Raw genomic sequence first — 20,941 nt, forward strand, 5'->3', positions numbered from 1 at the left:
GTGTCCACACAAGGCAACAAAGAGCCCGGTCCGACCCAGAACTTACCCAGTACAGAGAGCCCTGTGATGGAGGCAAAGGAGGACAAAGGAGACAAAGAGGAAGGAGGTCAAAACTCTCCTGAGATGAACGGCGAGGAGGACACGAAGAACGACAGCCAGCAGCCATCCAAGTACAAAACTGTGTCCTACAGGAAGATCCGGAGAGGAAACACCAAACAGAGAATTGATGAGTTTGAGGCCATGATTAACTTGTGATCAAGTACTGTCAGAGGGTTTGGATTGATTGAGCAAGTGGCAATTTAATTCAACTTTAAACCTTGAGACGTATGAATAATATGTAGGCCTACAGGATAAACAAGACATTTAAATGTTATTATAACTTCATGTATCTGTAAAGTCCTAGAAAATAAACAGTGACGCTCTTTACATTGTAGTTTTGGGTAGAAACTGATACAACTGGTACACGTGTAACTGACTTGTAAACTTCACTGTCTGATAATCACCATTGTATTATTTTTATGATTGAATTTCATGATGTTAAACCGGAAAGAGACTCTGGGGCGTCTCTACACACTGACCACCCAGGCCTACCCCCCCCCCCCCCCCCCCCCCCCCTCCCCACAACAAGCGCCATCTGGTGTCAGTAAACTGCAACTGCAACATGTTGGTTGTATTAACGCAGAGTTTTTTTTTAAATGTTAAATATGGGGGAGATAATTCCCCGTGTCTCACATCATCACAAACAACAATAAATTAAATACGTCAAAATCAACACGTAAAATGGCATCTTATTGTGAAAATCTGCTTCTTCCGTCTTACTTCTGACTCATTCCAGGAAATAGCTCCCGTCAAAGTTACTCTGCAGTTATCCGGTGAAGACTCTTCTTTTTCGGCTCTTTAGACGGTTTGAATTAAGTGTAAGTTTGATTTGTTTGACACGTCCATTTTGTCTTAAAGGACTTAATTCAGTCTGTGTTTCTCGCTGTATGGTGTTTGTAGGACAGAGCGGGAATCGTTGTAACAAGGGTCTGTTGTAACTCTTTCGATTTGTCCAATCAGGAACAAGGTACAGATCACCTGATTCACTCTATACGTGCTCTATATATATATATATATACGTTTCTGTAAAGTAATTTACAGACATATTTACAGACTGTAGTAGTCGCTCAGTTCTTATTTCTTGAGAGAGTTTGGAGAACTCATGTGTTTGAAGATAAATCATTGGATCATTGATTTACTGGAATCAAATAATAACATATAAGATAAGATTCAAACTCTGTAAACTCTGCCGTGGAAAGATTGTCACTTGTTTAACAAACTCAATTCACAAAAATTCACAAATGACATTTAATCTGCTTTAGATGTCTCAAACCAGCTGAGATCCAACACCTGTCGGTTTCTGTTTGTATTTACTGGAGAAGAAGCCCCACGAAAAGTAAGTTGTATTAATTTTGGAACACTTGATCCACTTTTACATCATGTGCACTAATTTATTAATATCAAGAGTCATTCATACAACTAGACTAAGTTGAGCTCAGATGCTCAAACAGCTCATTTATCGCAGCTGTTCTCTGTGCTCAGTTTCTTCAGTTTGGACTTTGACTCTCAGACACAACGTGGCTCACAGCTACTTGACAGTAGTTTGTGTCAGTGAACCAGGAAATAGCCCAACAGAATAAGTTTATGATCTGACTCAATGTAATGAACATGCCAGTCAGTCACAGTGTTCAGAGGTCAAGTGAAACAATCTCCTCCATCTGTCATCAGTCGTCAGACCCCCAGAGCTGATGCTGCGATGTGTGAGGAGCAGAGTGAACCCTGAGATACGACTGTCTGCTGTCGGCCGTCACTGCCGTGAGTCACTGATGTTTGTCCTGTATAAAGTTTGAGAGCAGCTCAGTTTAAGCTTACAGATGATACAGCAAGTCCGATCATTATTAACCTGGTCGATGTTCATGAAGAATAGAGTGAATGCATTTTACAATTTTTCACTAGTTAGTAAAAGTTCTTGGTCATATCTAATTTTGCAGTGTTAAACTTTCAGCCTTTATTAAAATGTTAGTCTAACAGCAAATGAACTGAGCAAAACATTATTTTCAACCAGGGATGTTGTGGCACTAAATATATATATATATATATATATATATATATATATAATTGAAAAGTTTGATTCAAAAGAAAAAAATCATCTTTGAGTAACACTACATGAATGATGAATCATGATAATCTGAACCTTTCATTCTTGTTGAAAGAAAAATCCTCTGATTCTATCAGGTAGCAAAGATGGAGACGCCAGTGAAGTTGCAGCTGCTGCACACTTTGGAGGCTTTAGGGGGTCAAGAACTGAACCGCTTCCAGTGGTACCTGCAGGATGCTGACTTACTGGGTGGTTTCCCTGCCATCAAAAAGTATGAGCTGGAGAATGCAGGGAGAGAGAAAACAGTGGATTTGATGGTCGGCGCGTACACTACTGAAAATATAATGCAGGTGGCAAGGTTAATTTTAAAGAAGATGGAAATGAATGAAGGTCAGTCATAGGGAAAGAAAAACATGGAATATACTGGCACACATACATTTACAAACATCTGAAGTGTATTTAAACTCAGGCTGTATCTGTTCCACATTACCTTTGTTAAACCTCTTGGTTTTGCCACTGTGTTTCCTGGCAGTTGAAGTCTGAGGACAAAGTATACAGACATAGAGTATTCTGTATATTGCATAAGAAAAATGCATAATTTTTTTTTTAACAGAGAACTATTCATGATTTAAGATTCACTTTTCTCCAACAGGAAAATGGTCACAAGTTTGGCCTCAAGATCCATCAGCACGTGCAGCTTTTGCAGCAGGTAGAGTTCAAAAGCTTTTGTGGGGGGATGTCAGCAAAGTACAAACTTGTAGGAGAAAACCAATGGCGTACAGTGACTTTTACAGATAGGCAAGCAGAGCTAAACAACCAACTATCCCCCTGGACAGCTTCACCTTTCTGCACTCCTTCCTGGCTGAAGAAATATTGGATTATTCCTTACACACATCAAATGTGCAGTACAGAGGAAAAATATCTAAAAATCACTTCTATGGTAATGTTCAAAATATTTACCATTAAGTGACAATGACATACTTCAGTGATGATGCAGAATTCTGCGTTTTCCAGCCTCAGTGTTATTAACCTTTCCTGGTTCCTCATCTGGACCAAAGGGAAGCTAAGACGAGACGTGGGAACTTTGGATTTTGAGGAGTTGTAGCAATTATTTACTGACAAATAGCCTTACATGGTGGGGGTGGGTTAGGTTGTCAGTCCATTCACTGGGTATTAAGGGGTGTGATGGCTTGGGGGAAGAAAACTTCCGTACCGTTGCCAGACAGCAGAAGGGTGAGGAGTTTGTTTGAGGGATGTTTGGAGTTATCCACAATGCTGGTGGCTTTGCACAGTAGAGGGCGCTGTTTCCTGCCCTACCAGTGACTCATCTCTCTAGGCATGCAAGAGATGGAATCATGGGAAATGGAAATGAGTAATAGAAGAACAAATCACATTTAAGGGCTAGCACACCTCCAGAAGGCTATATAACTCAAAAGGTAGTCTGAGAATGAGGTTGCAGAAACAGGCAACCTTAAAACTGTTGTTTGTCCAAAACAAATTGACTCAGGCCATTTAGTATGAATGATAAAACAGAGTATCATCGCCGTATCATCGTCACCTTCAAGATAAGCATTGCAATACAAAATGTTATCAAAGGAAGTGTTACCTTCCTGTGTGACATTGCAAAAATTCTCCCTGTCTACTATCCCCTAAGGTAAAGTGTCCTGATGACACAATCAAACACACTGATGGGTTGGCATCATGGACCCGCCTCCAACCAAAGTGAATTGTCAAATTACAGCAGTTCACCAACGAGAACTGTGTCGTCCCCAAGATGAAATTTAGATCCAAATATTTCCTGAGTGTGGATTAATTTTACCGTGACACTTTCTGTTGTGACCAGTCCTTTACTGTGTCATCTTACTATCTGTTGTTTATTCATTCAGAGGCTCTTCGCAAATGCCAGCCTAAACTCAAATCTAACCTGAAGAAGAAGTTCCAGTTTGTGTTTGAGGGGATTGCTAAAGCAGGAAAATCAACCCTTCTGAACCAGATCTACACAGAGCTCTTCATCACAGAGGGAGGGACTGGAGAGGTCAATGACGAACATGAGGTCATACAGATTGAAACAGCATCCAGGAAACCAGTCAGACCAGAAACAACCATCAGACAAGAAGACATCTTTAAAGCCTCACCTGGAAGAGATGAACCAGTCAAATCAGTGATGACACTGGGAATGGCTGGCATTGGGAAAACAGTCTTAATACAGAAGTTCACTCTGGACTGGGCTGAAGACAAAGCCAACCAGGACATACAGTTCACATTTCCATTCACCTTCAGAGAGCTGAATGTGCTGAAAGAACAAAAGTTCAGCTTGGTGGAACTTGTTCATCACTTCTTTACTGAAACCAAAGAAGCAGGAATCTGCAGGTTTGATCAGTTCCAGGTCGTGTTCATCTTTGACGGTCTGGATGAGTGTCGACTTCCTCTGGACTTCCACAACACTGAGATCCTGACTGATGTTACAGAGTCCACCTCAGTGGACGTGCTGCTGACAAACCTCATCAGGGGGAAACTGCTTCCCTCTGCTCGCCTCTGGATAACCACACGACCTGCAGCAGCCAATCAGATCCCTCCTGAGTGTGTTGACGTGGTGACGGAGGTCAGAGGGTTCAATGACCCACAGAAGGAGGAGTACTTCAGGAAGAGGTTCAGAGATGAGGAGCAGGCCAGCAGGATCATCTCCCACATCAAGACATCACGAAGCCTCCACATCATGTGCCACATCCCAGTCTTCTGCTGGATCACTGCTACAGTTCTGGAGGAGGTGATGGAAACCAGAGAGGGAGGAGAGCTGCCCAAAACCATGACTGAGCTGTACATCCACTTCCTGGTGGTTCAGCTAAAACTGAAGAACATCAAGTATGATAGAAGAACCGGTACAGATCCACACTGGAGTCCAGAGAGCAGGAAGATGATTGAGTCTCTGGGAAAACTGGCTTTTGAGCAGCTGCAGAAAGGAAACCTGATCTTCTATGAATCAGACCTGACAGAGTGTGGCATCGATATCAGAGCAGCCTCAGTGTACTCAGGACTGTTCACACAGATCTTTAAAGAGGAGAGAGGCCTGTACCAGGACAAGGTGTTCTGCTTCGTCCATCTGAGTGTTCAGGAGTTTCTGGCTGCTCTTCATGTCCATCTGACCTTCATCAAGTCTGGACTCAACCTGATGTCAGAGGAACAATCAATCTCCTGGTGGTTTAAACTGTGGTTTAAACTGTTTAGAAACAAACCTGAACCAACAAACTTCTACCAGAGAGCTGTGGACGAGGCCTTACAGAGTCCAAATGGACACCTGGACTTGTTCCTACCCTTCCTCCTAGATCTTTCACTGCAGACCAATCAGACTCTCCTACGAGGTCTGATGTCACAGACAGGAAGTGGCTCACAGACCAATCAGGGAATAATCCAGTACATCAAGAGGAAGATCAAAGAGATTTCATCTCCTGAGAAGATCTTAAATCTGATCGAATGTCTGTATGAACTGAAAGATCCTTCTCTACAGGAGGAGATCCAGCGGTACCTGGATTTAACTAAAGAAACAGAGGAATTCAGGATTTGGTAAGTATCTGGAAATCTTAATTGGAGATTAAGAAAAAAATAATTGTTATTATCTTCATCATTGTTTCTTCAGACTGAGTAGCTGTAACCTCTCAAAGAGAAGCTGTAGAGCTCTGTCCTCAGGGTTAGGGTCCAGTCCTTTAGTCTGAGACACCTGGACCTGAGTAACAATGACCTGCAGGACTCAGCAGCGCTTTCTCTCAATGTACTCCACTCTCTCAAGTCTACTGTACACTGGAGACATCAGGATTTCTCAGTTTATTGAATAGTACAGTAACATTCAGGAATGATAATGATAAAAATAGTGATGGTAATTAAACTAAGTCAAATGATATTTACACCAAGGTGTCTGTACCCATCATGAGTCTCTGTTCTTGAAAGATACCGTATGTAACCAGGGAAGACTTGTATGATTGTGTCACAAACTAATTCAGTACTAAACTGGAACAAATCCAGATAAAAAAGTAATCATTGGTCAAAGTAAATTGGTAAGTATGTCAGCGAATATATTCAAATGATCTTACATGCATCATTTTTGTCTCTTTCTAGCCGTTTATTACAGGAGATAGGCAGCAGGCTGGATGAAGATCTAATCTTGCAGCGCACGGTGAATCAGCTCTCTGTTGGACAACGCTTTCTCTGGTATGGAGAGTTTTTCTATAGGCATGACTCATAAAAATCATAATCAAATCAGATTGATTTATAGCACATTTAAAACAATTGGAATTGACCAAAGAGCTGTACAAATGCTAGTTATAGGCAAAACTATAGCATAATGAGGTAGTATTAATAGTAGTACATAGTAAAGGCACAAATAATAGATAGTATAGCAACGATAAGATACAACGCAATATCAAAATATATATCAAAATACAAAAAAGGTCAATTAAAAAAAGAAATGTAAAATGATTATTGTAATATCTAAGCATAGTCAGTTAACTTTCACAGTGTGTATCTTTGCTCAACGATAATGACACAGATTTAACAACGCCTTGTTCCTTTTTTTCAGGTATCTTTCCTTCCCCTGGTATTTTTTAAAGTATAGGTTTAGGGCTTTTTAATGCTTTTTTTCGATAGTACAGTAGAGAGACAGGAAATGGGGAGGTGGAGATAGGGGGAATGACATGCAGCAAAGGCCGTCCGATGCCAACCGGGGGCCAACTGCAGCGAGGACTGTGGCCTCTACACATGGGGCGCCTGCTTAGACCACTACGCCACACGACGCCCCAAACTCCTGGTATTTAAGTGCATCTGATTTAATTCCTCCTCCGTGTGCTTAGTTTCTCCTTGGTGTGGTCCTACGTGTCATTTTACAGATACTGAGATTGAGATGGTTTCAAATGATTCTACTCTTATAACAGTGTTGGCATTTATTTTTTACTTTGCTACCATACGAATTACTGTTTTTTTTAATTGTTTAATTTAATATACAACAATATTTCTGTTAAATAAACAACAATGTTTTATTTCCATCAAAATAAAGACAGTGGTAAAAAATCAATGTTGTTGAAATGACAATTTGTCACATAAAGAAATAAAAAATATTTTTAAAAATGCATGATATATTAGCCTGCTAGCTGCTCTGACTAACTCCTGGCTAATCCAAAAATAGGCAAAGACTTGGGGTTGGTGTGGAGCCGAGACTTCAGTGTATGTGGGTTTGTAGCTCACCCACCTGTCACTCAAACAGGCCACGCCCTCAATTATGCATAACTTTAAACAATAATATATTGTAAACAGGTGAGTTATATTAAAGAAACAACTTGCTGCTTGTAGCTCTTGCTGTCCAAAGTGGCATTTCAGCAATTACAGAGAATGGCATTTAAAAGACTACAAGTCCCATAAACCTCTGCGCCTGTCACTGACGTCATCCGGAGCCCGGACCCGGCGTAGCTCTGTCAGCAGCGGTGTGCGTTTGGCAACAAAAGAGTGTTTTTGGAGGAGTTAGCGACGTTTTCTCGACGACAGTATTATTGTTGTGGGACTTTATCACAGGTAGGTTTATTAGTGAAGTTATATCCACTAATGTAGACGGTATTTCAAGTTTGAAGTTGAAACGACAGCTTAGTTTTTAATGTTAAAGTTAGCCGGCTAGCTAGGTGGCTAGCAAGATGGCTCCGGCTATTTGCTGCGAAACAATAACAAAGAATGAATCACAGCGTTAACTTTAAAGTGACAGAAGTGTGTGTAACGCCATTTAAAACCACACTGCAGCTGGGGGTAAATGTAGAGTGTAATTTATTGATTTAAAAAGAAGGATTAGTCGTTTTTTAATGGCCGCTGGTGTCGGTGTACAGCCTCCGTTTCAGGCAGTAGTTGGGAGCGATGACACCGCCGCTGTCGCTGTCCGTTGGAGGAAGAGGAAGAGGAAGGAGGTGATGATGATTACATGCAGTTAGCTGGCTGCCTGGCTGGCTGACGGACCGACGCACCAGAGCCCACTTTTGTGTGTGGTGTCTCCCACTACAGCCGGGGCAGGATCCGGGACGAAGAGAGGCGAAGATGCCGCGGAGAAAACAGTCCAACCCCCAGCCGGTGAAATGTGAGTTGAGTTGTTTTCCTCCAGCTGTTTACGGCTGGATCTCATGACCCTATGAGCTGCCCTTCTCTTCTCAAACCTTAAATCACAGTCTCAGTTTAAGGAAGTGGCTCTTTGTTGCTTTTAATCCATGCAAAAGTCACTTTAACATACGTGTTTTCACAAGTTTATACCTGTTTTGAACTAACACTATTGGGTTGCCCAGGAAACAACCTTATAAAAAGTTGCCTAACTGGTCTAACATATTGACTTTGCAGGCTCTGTTCCTTCCTCATTATCTATCAAAGAGGAAGACCGCTGGAGTCCTGTTGTCCGTAAAGCAGATGTGTTTGTGTGTTATCTCATCCTGACTGTTCTGGCTCAAGTTGGACTCTCCACTTCCTCTCTTCCTCTTCACAGGCCTTTACCTGACCTCCCCCCCCAACCCACCCTCTGCTCCCTCCTTTCCTTCCCCTCGTTCTTCCTTTCTTTCTTTCATCGCTTCCTGTGTTGCTCCCTGTGTTGCTTCCTGTGCACCCCCACCTCACAGTTATCTCTGTTTTATTCTTTAATTTTGTCTCAAGTGCCAGTGCTCAGGGTTCATCTCCTGGTGTTTCAGCACATCAGCCTGTTGACATCAGGGTATCTGCAGGTCTTGAAAAGTCTTACTAACCGTTCACTTCTGTTCACTTTTAAAATGAGGCCTTCCACAGAATTAGAACATCTTAAATGTCATTTATAAACATCTTAAATACACAGTAATGTTACTTCTAACTTGCTTTTGTTTGGGGGTTTTAGCAAAAAATTGGTAGAAAATCAGAATTACCATTGTTCCAGTAAAAAATCAGAACTTTGAATCTGCTTCTTAAGATGCTTTAAACTCCTGTGAGAGGGTTGGAGCCAGACAGTGAGTCTTTGGTCAAACAGAAGTGGCTCTAAGCTCGGTCGCTGTTGTGCTAATAGTGTCAACAGCTATTCAAGTGTATGAAAATGTAATGTATCATCAGTGCTGTGTTCTCTCTCTCTGTTTCTCATCCCTTCTTTCACTTCTCTTCTTTTTCCTGACTCATTCCTCGCCCTCCAACTCTTCCTCCTCTGCACTTATCTCATCCTCACTGATTTCCTTTGCTTGCCTGCGTCTGTTTACTCTCATGTCCACCTCCTTTACCCTTGTCCATCATCTTCCTCTACCTTTTCTGAGCACAAATCTTGGTCATCACTCTGTCCTGTTTCTTTTACTTTTTGCAGTCTGAAACCACTTTCTGCTGTGAAACGCCAGTCACACATGTACCAAGTTTTATACGTCAGAATAAAAAGGAGCTGCAGCAATTAGTCGATCTAAGTTGAATTATTCAAAACAGCTAAAATGTGAAAAATTCTCTGGTTTTGTCTTTTCAAATGTGAGAATTTGCTGGTTTTCTTGGTCAGATATGACAGTGAATTTAGTGCCGTCAAGTGTTGCACTGCTGGACAGACAAACCTGAAGACAGAAATCATCATTTTTAACATTTTATAGATTTGTGTAGATTTCTTTATTCACTGTAATTTGAATTGAATTGTTTCACTTGTTTACAAGCAAAGATACTGGCACATTTTTGTACAAACCTTCCTTTACCTTTTCAGGGAAATTAGAACTTGTTTGGCAAAGAAATTAGAATTTATTGTGTAAGTTGTAAGTAAAGTTTTAGAAAAGTAGATGGCATGTTCAGTGTCTTTATTTGCTCCTGATATGAATAATATGAACAAAAAGGTATTATGTTAGGACTTGTATCAGTGAAGCAGACACCCAGTGACACCCAGTGACACCCAGACCTTTTAATCCTCTCAAAGCTCATTTGTGTTTTAGTCAATATGAAAAACAGGAGCCAGGACCTTCCTGTTGAGCTTCAGGCAGCTCAGCCTCTCTCAGGATTTCCTCTCTCACCTTGCTCACTATTTTAATTCACTGCTGTGTGTTTTAACATGTTTTTTTGGCACAAGTAATCCTGAGAAATGTTTGTGTGTTCAGTGGAGTCGGAGGACGGGGAGGTGGTGTGTGAGCCGGGCTGCCTGGTTTTGGAGAGCGACTTCCTGCTGAGCGGGGAGCTGGAGTTTGGAGACTCTGAGATCATGGGGCTGGATAGAGAGGCCGGTGAGAGAGAGACACACACACACACATATATCAGACTGTATGTGTTTTTATATGCACAACCTGATGTACTTATGTTGGAGGAAGGAGGAAAATACTGGAACATTGTGGCTGGTTCTGTCTCAGTTGTGCTGAATTAAAGGCGGATGATGCTTCAGGTGGAGGTGATGGGTTTGCTGTAGGTGTAAGTGAGGGAGAGTCATGGAGAGGCGCACCAGAGCTGATGTGTGTTGCTCAGAAACAAATAAAGAGGAGTGACGGGTACATTCAGCTGTTAGTCGTGTGCCATATGAGACAATGTGTTTGTTATAATCACGTTGACTTTTTGTAAAATACGTTTCTGACAAGTGAAAAGGAGTCGAGCGTCTCCTGAGGTGTTTACTGCAGAAACCAGAGGAGCTCAAACTGTCGGAGCTGAAACGTGTCGGTGACTGACCAGGAGCTCATTATTCATTTATTCATTATGTGACTCGACTCACCTGTGTCCCTCCTCAGGTATGACGGTCTTCTCTCTGAGCGTGGAGGACGACCCCTCGGCTCCAACAGACTCCACTTTCCCAGCGTTCCTCTCCTGTAAAGGGTGTGGTCAGCTGTTGGGAGACACGCCTCTGGGGGCGGGCTTAGATCTCGGTAACCGTCACAACATTTGACATCTTTCTTCTTTTTCTTTGTCAAAGGTAGAAGAGAAATCACGTCACGTTATTTTTACATTTCCATATCAAGACATTTACACCATAAAGACTTGGGGGGTTCACACTAGAGTTTAGGAGTCTCTCTGGGGCTTGACAGTTTTGTCTTTTTCTTGTTCTCATATAAAATTTGATTTGTTTTGTTCAGGTGTGGGTCTGGACCTGGGGGCGGAGCTTTATTGTCTAACCTGTGAGGAGGGCCTCCAGCATGCAGCCTCCATCGACTCCCCTCAGGTGGAGGAGTCGAACCTGTCGGACAGATCCATCAGCAGCGGCTCCGACAGGAAGAGGAGGAGCGCGGGTAAGACGGGCGCTGCTGACGACGTCCCCGCTAAACTGTTCTCCTGCTCGCTGTGCGCCTTCACCTCGCGTTACTCCAACCACCTCAAACGCCACATGAGGATCCACGACGGCCAGAAGCCGTACCACTGCCCCGTCTGCCCCTACGCCTCGGCGCAGCTCGTCAACCTGCAGCGCCACGCCCGCACGCACACCGGAGAGAAGCCGTACCGCTGCCCCCAGTGCAGCTACGCCTGCAGCTCCCTGGGAAACCTGCGGAGGCACCAGCGCATGCACACGCAGGAGAGACCGCAGAGGAGGGAGAAGGAGAAAAGACGAGGGAGGCGGAAAAAAACAAGCGCTGGGACTGAAGACGGTAACATACACACACACACACACACTCACACACACACACACACACACACACACACACCCACACACTTTGACTAACTGTTCGTTCTGTTGTTTTGGCCTTTTCAGTGATAAAATGTTTGAATGTTCAGACTTTGTGGCTTTACTGAGTCTCATGGAACCATTTCTCTTTTTGCTGAGAGAAACTTTTGAATATTTAATTGTTGCTGACAGTAACGCTGCTTTTTGTTGATCTTTATTATTTTGTCACAATCATCACTTAGGTGAACTTGAGTTTCTTGACTCGCAAGAGACAGATTAAATAAAGAAGTTTCGCAACTGAAGTTATTTCTCAAAAACATTAGATCCCACGTTTCTTATCACACAACCTCCCTTTCTGTTAAATACCCACGTGTTTGTGAACTCTTTTCTTTACACGCAACACTTGAGTCAGAAATGTCACACGCCCAAAGTAAAAACTGCTCTTGAGACGAGAACAAGGTGACTGCAGGGAAATGGAGGAAACCTTTTTAAAAATCTCAGGTGGAGACAGAGTCGAGTTTTGGGATGTAAATAAAATAAATTCTTGGTTTATGATCTGACTGAAAAGAAACGTCGTAGGTTTTTATTTTTATTTTTAAAAGTCTTAATGGGCAACTTTTCATTTTGGAGCAGAAAAGAGGAAGCAATGAGTCGAAACTGAAAGAGTTTAAAAATGAGGAAGAGGAGTCGTTCGGTTGAATGCTTATCGACCTGAAGCTGAGCTGCATCAGGATCAACATTTGGAGAAGAAAAGTTTCAGCTTAAACTCACGACAATCACTTTAAAACTGAGTGAAACAAGGTGTCGCTAATAAAGTCAAACGATCAGAAAAGATTCTTCTCGTATTGAGATTTAGATGAAGGATAAAACGTAAAAACTGCAGCATGTTGTCATCAGCAGAATCACAGTCAGATCAAACTGTTCTCACAGAGATGAAGCTCTTATTAAAAACCTCTCTCTCCCTCTGTCGTCTTGGTGCAGTCGTGTCAGACCTCACCCTGCGGGTGTCCCAGGACTCGGGCTACCTCCAGACGCTGGGGGGCCTCGGCTCTCCCTCCGCCCCGCTCCCCGTCCTCCTCTTCCCCCTGTGCTGCCGGGTGTGTGGCCTCACCCTGGAGGAGGCCGACCTGGAGGGCGACAAGGCCGAGGGGGAGGGGGAGGGGGAGGGGGAGGGTGACGGAGGACAGGTACGTTAATAAAAACTTCGATGTGTATGAATCATAGTGAGTTCACATACAGAAACATTATGTCCTCACCTGAATTTGAAATGTATGTTTAGTTTGTTTCCATAGCAACAACACTCCATGACATTCTTGGAGTAAATGTACTTAGTTACCCCCCCCCCCCCCCCCCCCCCCCCCCCCTCCCCCCCCAGCGTGTGACACCTGTGCTCATATGTTCTCAGGTGTGTCGTCGCTGCTCATTGGACCTGCTGTCTAAAGATGGATCCGGACCTCCCTGCAGCCCGGCCGTGTCTCGGGGATCCCGCCGGGGTCAGCGAAGCACCAAGCTGTACCGCTGCCCTCACTGCCCCTTCCTGTCGCACTACCCCAACCACCTGGCCCGCCACGCGCACACCCACTCTGAGGAGAAACCTCACCGCTGCCCCCACTGCGCCTACACCTCCTCGCACCTCGACAACCTCAAGCGCCACATGCGCGTGCACACGGGCGAGAAGCCCTACCAGTGCCCGTCGTGCAGCTACGCCTGCGGGAACCTGGCCAACCTGCGGCGTCACGAGCGCATCCACTCGGGCGCCAAGCCGTTCCACTGCGGCGTCTGCGGCTACTCCTGCAACCAGAGCATGAACCTGAAGAGGCACATGCTGCGGCACACGGGTGAGAAGCCGTACGCCTGCGCCGAGTGCAGCTACACCACGGGCCACTGGGACAACTACAAACGCCACCAGAGGAAGCACGGGCACAACACGGACAGCTGGGACAAACACACGCCCCTCAATGGCCTCAGCTGGGGCAAAGACACTCAGGAGAGCCAGAGTCAGGGAGAGGAACACAGTTAGAGAGAGAGAGAGAGAGAGTGTGTGTGTGTGTGTGTGTGTGTGTGTGTGTGTGTGTGTGTGTGTGTGTGTGAGTGAGTGTGTGTGAGAGAGAGTGTTTATACACTGGTGAACCTCCAGCTCAGGTTGGAGCTAAACTCAGGTGCCTTTGACAGACTGAACGACTGTAACGCTGCACTGACTTTATAATGGGGCATTAATGTGTGTGTGTGTGTGTGTGTGTGTGTGTGTGATGCTTGCACACACACTCGCATCACACTGACTTTAAATCAGTGACATCATCAGGTTTCTCTCTTCTCCTCGGTAACAGAATCGTGGTCTGAATCTGATGAAGTGAAATGTTTATTTTTCCTCTACAGAGAATCTATATTTTGCTAATGTGGTGGATTTGTGGGTTTTTCATACGAGCACGGTGGATCATCATCTCACAGGCTTTAAGTGGATTTAATTCAGAGGTCTGGGGGTTTGTTTTCTTTTTGTTTTGTTTTTTAAATCCTGGATTCTACAAAAAGCAAAACGCAGTCAAACAGCCACATGTGGAAAAAGGACGTGCACTGGATCCCTGCTGTTGATCTCAATTAGACAAATACGGCTTAACTCTAAGACATGCTGATGCTGTCAATGAGGAGGAATTTCACACTGTTACTTCCTGTTTTGGCTCAAAAACCATCCAGAATCTTTCAGATCTATTTCCTGGAATATCCTGGAATTCAAATACCTTCAGGTTTTGATTATTTTTCTCACTGTTTCAGACGATATTGTCGCTTCTTTCAGCACAGATTTAGTGAAACTCGGTTTGATTTCAGTCATGAAAGAAGTTTTATTTTATTAAATCATGAAATTTAACTCCAAACATTGAGAGATCTGGTGTTTATTTCTGTAATTCTGTGATGAACTTTGGACTCGAGTTTCAGTTGTTGACAGAAACTTTTCCCGCCTCTGTAGATGATGTGAAACCTGTTCTTCTAGGGCGAGAATCCCAAAGGTGTGTTTCTTCAGGCATTAGTACTCCTGTGTTTAATAAGCTATAGAATCAAGTAGCAGTCAATCAAGTCCAGGCTCAGAAAGCAGCTCTGAAAACTGTGAATTTATCAGAAATAGAGTCTCCAGTAGAAATGGAATAAACAAAGCTGGCTGGTGGATGCTGAACGTTTAACAGCCAGACTTTTGACAGATGAGCTGGGTTTTCTTTTTTGGCTTTTATCACTGCTGGTTGTCAACGAGCCGTCGCTCTCTGAGAACGGATGAATTTTCTGCACTTTTGTGATACTTTTCAGAAAAGGCTCCAGGGATTGTCTCGTCATACAGATCCAACAATTTGACCTTTTTTTGCTTCAGAGGTTGGAAATGTTGAACTGCTCCTTTGATCTTCATGCTGATGTATTTTTGTGATAATCCAGTGGGTTTTTAAAGGGATTTACCAGCAATGATGTGTTACATTTTAAACAAGAGCAATTCTGATATGGTATTTAGAAATCAATATTTTTAATATCTTTTAACAGAATAAAAGTGTCAAAAGAAATGACCTTTCAATAGGAATATCTGGTTTGCTTCCCGACTTCTGTACAGAGCTGCAACTAACAATTACTTTCACCGTTAGTTTGAGATTAGTTTGTTCATGATGTCATCTATAAAATCACTGAAAATGATGAAAATGGCCGTCACCAATGTCTTGTTCTTTTCTGACCAGTGATGGGGAAAAACATGCCAAAATTTTCTGTCACATGACACAGAGAAAAGCAGGAAATCCCCACAGTTAAGAGATGACAAAATAGTTGAATTTCTGTCTGACTGTTTCTTCTCTTTAACCTCATTAAGTGAAAAACAAATTAACTAATTAATATTTAGTTTTGGGAAATAAATCAACAAAACAAATTCCAACTGAAGCTTCATTTACAGTTTTTTTTCTCATCTGATCTGTAGCAACTTGTGAAGAAGACCATGTGAGTGAAAGCTACAAAATAAGCCAGTATGTGGACCTTGAGTTGGGATTGTTTTAACAGATATTGTCTTTTCTAAAACTTGGCTTTAACTTTTCAAAAATGCTTTTTTCATGTTTTGAAAGTTTGAGACTCTTTTTTATTTTAAATTCTAGAAATCGATATTTTTCTTTCCTCTTTTAAGAAGCATTTGAACTCAACACAGTTCGTGATGGAGCTTTTAGAAAACCCTCCGCTGAGTGTGGAGGAAAGTTTTCAGAAGGTAAATTACATTAAAATGTCAAAAAAAAAAACACAGCTTCCACATTTACCAGAATACGTTTTGGATGTGTCGTATGAGTTTGGTGAAAAGTAACACAAATGAGTGCCGTGTCTCACCAAGGCAGCAGTATTGTAAGTTTTATCTCATGGACTACAAGTCATAATCATGGTTGCCAGGCGCGTGGACGTTGATGGACGCCTGCAGTGTCGAAGTGATTTGTAGTAACTGGGATAAAACGTTGAAAACCACTGGAATGATGTTGTTGAGAGCTGACGCTGCCTCCTCTCGCTGTTGTTCACGGTGCCTTCATACCTCCAATAAAAACGAGTCTGATTGAAGCTACTTCCTCTTTTCACGCTTTCTGCTTAGGAAACACCTGCTGCACACACCCAGAGGTGGAGGGACGAGGCGGCTGAGGGATGCACGCTCCTCCAAGGTTAAATGTGTCGCCTAAAATCTGCAGGAACGTCCCTCAGAAATCACCTCGACCCACAAACACACCGGACGCAAAGCTCGGATGCACCACAACACAATACTACAAAAACAAATGTGTGTGTGGGGGGGGTGGGGTGAAGGAGGGGTGATGAGTGAGGTCAGTCTACTGTGACAGACACACACACAGACTCATTATCACATCAGTACAGCCTCTATGTAAAGCAGGTGGAGTTTCTCTCTGTGTTTGTGTGGGTGGATTTAATTTCAGAAGCGACTGAAGAAAGCGACAGTAAAAACCTAAACCCATGGGCCTGGTGAGTACGAGGAGAATTCTGATATCATTTTGGAGTTTATTTGAATTTTAATCGGTGTAACCACGAGCTTTATTAATGGTTAATAAATCCTTAGATAATACTTTATAGCTTACTTTAAGTTAAGATGTGAAAGATCTTGTTCTTACGTGAACGGTTCAAAGGATGCGTTTAAAAGAAAAGGCTGTGACTTCCTGTGACCTCTGAAGCTTGGTACAGTTTGAGATTAGACCCAGGCTTACAGCTTTCTGTGCAAGCTCAGTGATCAGGAAATATCAGGACTGTTTGTTCAAAACTTATTCTAACTTACTCAGAATTTCTTATGGATCAAAAAATAAATTCAAATAAAACATGGAAAAAATGTAAAATATGGGGCCTTTAATAATGGCTCATAACTGACATATTAAATATTAGAAAACAATTGTTAGTTACAACTTACAAACCTGGAAAGTGGCAGCCATGTGACAGAAATCAAGGTAGTTAGATGTTTTAAAGCTCCATATTTCTGACTTTGTGTTTTATTTTGAAGTGTTGATCCATAAGAAGATATATTTGTGGTTTTAAGAACCAAAAACCATCTCAGTGTAGTTTTACATCTCCTCTCTCAGGCTTCTCTCTGGAGCTCTAGTAACAACAGCTCGGTGAGCCAATCAGAAGAGAGGAGGCTCTGAGCCTCTCTTCTGATTGGCTGACTGTTTTCTAAGTAAAACAATAAAAAATACAGCAGATTTCAGGTAAAAACACTCAGAGAAACCAAATCCTGCAAGGTTAGGATGGTGGGTCCAGGTGGGCGGGGCTTGGTGACTGCTTTGTTGTGACATCACAAAGTTCCAGAAGTCCTGACGGCTGGTTTTAAGGCTCAGTTTCTGAATACAGGCTGTGTGCATTTCTCTGTGGACTGAGGCTTTGATACTTTCACAGTATTAATATAGAAGCTAGAGCTGATCTATAATCACACTACACATGGACACAGACCTTTACACTGGAGCAGCTTTAAAAAGAATAAAAATAGAAGAAAACTGTCTATAGAATAATAGAATGCAGAGAACAGAGTGAGTGGTGTTCACAGAGAGGCTTCTCGTTTTGTGGCTTCTCCCTTCAGTCGCTTCAGTGTTTGTTGTGGTTAAAATTAACTTCTGCTTTCTGACACTGACTGACTGATGCTGTCGGCCTGTGATCAGTGAGCAGTGATCAGTGAGCGATGCTCAGGTTTTAATGTTTGGGATAATCAGTTGTACATTTCTGATGACAAGATATCTCCGAAAACTCATCTCAAAAAGACAAAGCAATACAGCAATACAGCTACGTTATTTTTGACCACATGATCATCACTTCCTGTCTGTCGTTTCTGCAGAAACATTCCGCCCCTAAGTTGTTCCCGGGGGACATCGTGGAGTACCCCAGGAACAAGTACTTCTCCCACTACGCGATTTACTACGGAGAGAGAGACGGTGTTCCCTACGTGGCTCACCTGACATGTCGAGGTTGGTGTCGTCGTCAATTTCCTGTTTGTAATTAAGTCTTGTTTTCTTTAAAAGATAAAAAAAAATGGCGAGTGCAGTCAGAACATTTCAACTTATTGTCTAGAAATGTGAGTCTAGGAGACGGAAACTTTATTATATAAAACTGTTGAAGCAGGTGAAACAATGTCACTTTTTTGCAGGTCAGGTTTGTTTTAAAGTGTTTAAAAGTCTTATTTTGAAAAGCAAACATATTGAAAAAAATCAGGAATCTTTTTTGTGTTATGATTGATTGATTGTTCTTGGTTCTAGTGCAGCAACATTATTTAAAGATGTTTTTGTTTAAAGTTAATGAAACAAGTCGATTTCCCGCTCTGACTGATATTTCACTTCTTCTTCTAACAACAAATGTGCGCGCCCTCCAGTTGTTTGTATCATCATATCTGTTCATTCAAAACCCCTTCATGTGTGTGTTTGTCAGATTCCGACGCCAAGCTCCTCCTCTTTGGCCGAGCTCTGAGGTCAGAGGTCAAACTGGATCCACTGGAGATGCTGGGGAAAAAATACAAGGTGACACCCGGGCAGTTTCCATACAAACAATAATGACAATCACAAAGTCTTGGTGTTGTTCATCGCCTTCCCTTTGACGTGTCTCAGGTCAGCAACATGCTGGACGACTCGTTCTCGGCCAGAGACTTCCACAGCGTGGTGAAGCCGGCCATCGACGACATGATGGGCCGCGAGGTGACGTACGACATCCTGTTTCACAACAGCGAGCACCAGGCCACGCTCTTCAGATATGGAGTCAAGAAGTCGGAGCAGGTTCGTCGTCACTCTGTGTTTCTGTAGATTAAACTAAATTAAAACGGTCGTTGAAGGTTTTCAGAGGCGTCACAAAACTGCTGAGAGATACGACTTCAGGGTTTAATAATTATCTTGGGGTAAAGAAGAATGAAATGAGGGTAAAACTAGTTGATGTGATATGAAATGGGTTTTTTCTGCTGCTCAAGGCGTCCGTTGGCTTCCACTTATCTCTGAAGAATCTGAAAATCTATTGTCTTTATTAATCTGTCACAATAGACATCAAGTTAGACATCAAGTCTAGAGTTTCAGGAGTCTGCTGATTTATTTTCATACCACCAAGAAGTGAGTGGAAGACAATGGCTCCAAGGAAAAACGAATAAAAAATCTGTATAATCTGCTTTTGAATTTAAACATAAGCAGCTGCAAAGTTGCAAACGCACTTGTGAAATGTCCTCATCCAGTGTAGACGTTATTGTTATTAATCTCTAGATCTGTAATCTGAGATCTGCAACATCTGATCTCTGTGTATGTGTTTGTTTACATATTGTGTGTGTGTGTGTTACAGATAGAGAAGATTTATGAATACATCATGCCGGCCTGGAAGAAGCTGTTTGAGAACAAGAAACTGTGAGAAACTGTTTTACCTGCAGTTTTCACCTCAGCCACTGGAGGGAGCCATTGCCCCCTGATCGCATGTAAGATTCAGAGAATAAACTTGAGATATTCTGAGTAAAAAGTCAAAGTGTTGTTACAATAAAGTCGTGATTTAGACAAAAAGAGTAGCCATATTACGAGATAAAGTTTTTATTTTAAGAGAAAAAATAAGGAAATGTTGTTCCTTAAGATTCAACTGGGCTTCATTCTCAGAACATTCTTAAAATATTTTGACTTTATTCTCAAAATGTCCAGATCCCAATACTCAATACTCAACTCCCAATACTGGTTCATGCTAATATTATCATTATTATTATTCTGTGTTAATGTTTTTAAAATGAGTGAAGAAATGTGCTGAAACATGTGGTTTGATGATCTGTCAAGAATAAAGTTTCTTTTTATTTTAAGATTCTCTTATTTCTATTAAATTATTGATGCCAGTTGATTTCTATGGGAAACAGGTTGGAATAATCAAATAAACCAGATTTTAAATCATCTAACAGGATTTTATTTTTATTCTCGGGACTGCGTAATGAACTGATCATGTCTTTGTTGACATTACGTGTGGATTGTTCTAGAGCTGATTTGAAGAAGTCTGAAGTTCTGCTCATTATTTATTTATTATTTCAGTATTTACATTTGTTTTTTGTTTTTCTCCTTTATAAATCATCTCCTCGCTTCTGCTGCTCTAAATATGTGACAGGTCTTTAGTCTGTCACTTCAATAAACTCAGAACAACTTCACCTCACAATACAACAGCACTGCCTCTGAATCAGACACTCTGATTGGCTGTGACAGCACCCACTCGAGCCAATAGGAATGTCGCATTGAGTGACGTTAATCTAGATGTCACTTGCAAAGAAAGCAACAATGCTCCAGACAAACGGTAAGACTATCTAAATGTTTCCTAACTGTTGATGTCGGTGTATCGGTCGGAGAAAGCGCCGATTCTCTAGTTTAAGGAGAAAAAAACGGCGCGTGTCGCGCTCTAACGGTCGCGGAGTAATGACGCATTAAAGACAACGTGAAGTTTTGGAAGCTTGTACGCTCCCACGTGCCCGAAGGTCGCTCCTGTTTCCACATTTCTGGCCCTGGAAACACCAAAACACACAGGCGTGGACAGGAAGCTGTTGTGGCGCCCATGGTGTGGTAATCTCTGATATGATGTACGGTTTTTATTAAATGGCAGAAGTTCAGAGGTCAGCGCATTCATGTATCATAAATTAAAATGGTGATGGCGCCCCCGTGTGGCGACACGTGTGTACTGCGCCCGCCGATGTCTACATTCATACAGACAGAAAGCCTTTACTTGGAAAGAACAACAGAATTTTATTTTTATTATCAGGACTCCAT

The 20,941-nt window shown here is 42.4% G+C and overlaps 3 protein-coding genes across 3 annotated transcripts; all 3 read left to right on the top strand.

Annotated features, from left to right (window-relative positions):
* The first annotated feature begins 1,767 nt into the window (after positions 1-1,767).
* Positions 1,768-6,796, top strand: LOC111234770 (NLR family CARD domain-containing protein 3-like). Its single transcript, XM_022762959.1, has 6 exons — positions 1,768-1,854; positions 2,275-2,527; positions 2,790-2,846; positions 4,024-5,698; positions 6,248-6,340; positions 6,708-6,796. Exons 2-6 carry the CDS (start codon positions 2,284-2,286, stop codon positions 6,757-6,759), a joined length of 2,121 nt encoding a protein of 706 aa, XP_022618680.1. The 5' UTR covers positions 1,768-1,854; positions 2,275-2,283; the 3' UTR covers positions 6,760-6,796.
* A 796-nt stretch (positions 6,797-7,592) lies between these two features.
* On the top strand, positions 7,593-16,246 carry LOC111234757 (zinc finger protein 513-like). Its single transcript, XM_022762945.1, has 7 exons — positions 7,593-7,693; positions 7,996-8,240; positions 10,225-10,347; positions 10,840-10,974; positions 11,182-11,688; positions 12,687-12,892; positions 13,111-16,246. The coding sequence occupies exons 2-7, from the start codon at positions 8,201-8,203 to the stop codon at positions 13,723-13,725; spliced, it is 1,626 nt and encodes a 541-aa protein (XP_022618666.1). The 5' UTR covers positions 7,593-7,693; positions 7,996-8,200; the 3' UTR covers positions 13,726-16,246.
* Positions 16,247-16,551: 305 nt separating this feature from the next.
* Positions 16,552-19,995, top strand: LOC111234758 (phospholipid-metabolizing enzyme A-C1-like). Its single transcript, XM_022762946.1, has 5 exons — positions 16,552-16,673; positions 18,025-18,154; positions 18,612-18,700; positions 18,788-18,952; positions 19,500-19,995. Exons 1-5 carry the CDS (start codon positions 16,665-16,667, stop codon positions 19,563-19,565), a joined length of 459 nt encoding a protein of 152 aa, XP_022618667.1. The 5' UTR covers positions 16,552-16,664; the 3' UTR covers positions 19,566-19,995.
* Positions 19,996-20,941: the final 946 nt, after the last annotated feature.

This window comes from Seriola dumerili, unplaced genomic scaffold, assembly GCF_002260705.1.
Source record: "Seriola dumerili isolate Sdu_G_001 unplaced genomic scaffold, Sdu_1.0 BDQW01000457.1, whole genome shotgun sequence".
NCBI classification, from domain to species: Eukaryota; Metazoa; Chordata; class Actinopteri; order Carangiformes; family Carangidae; genus Seriola; species Seriola dumerili.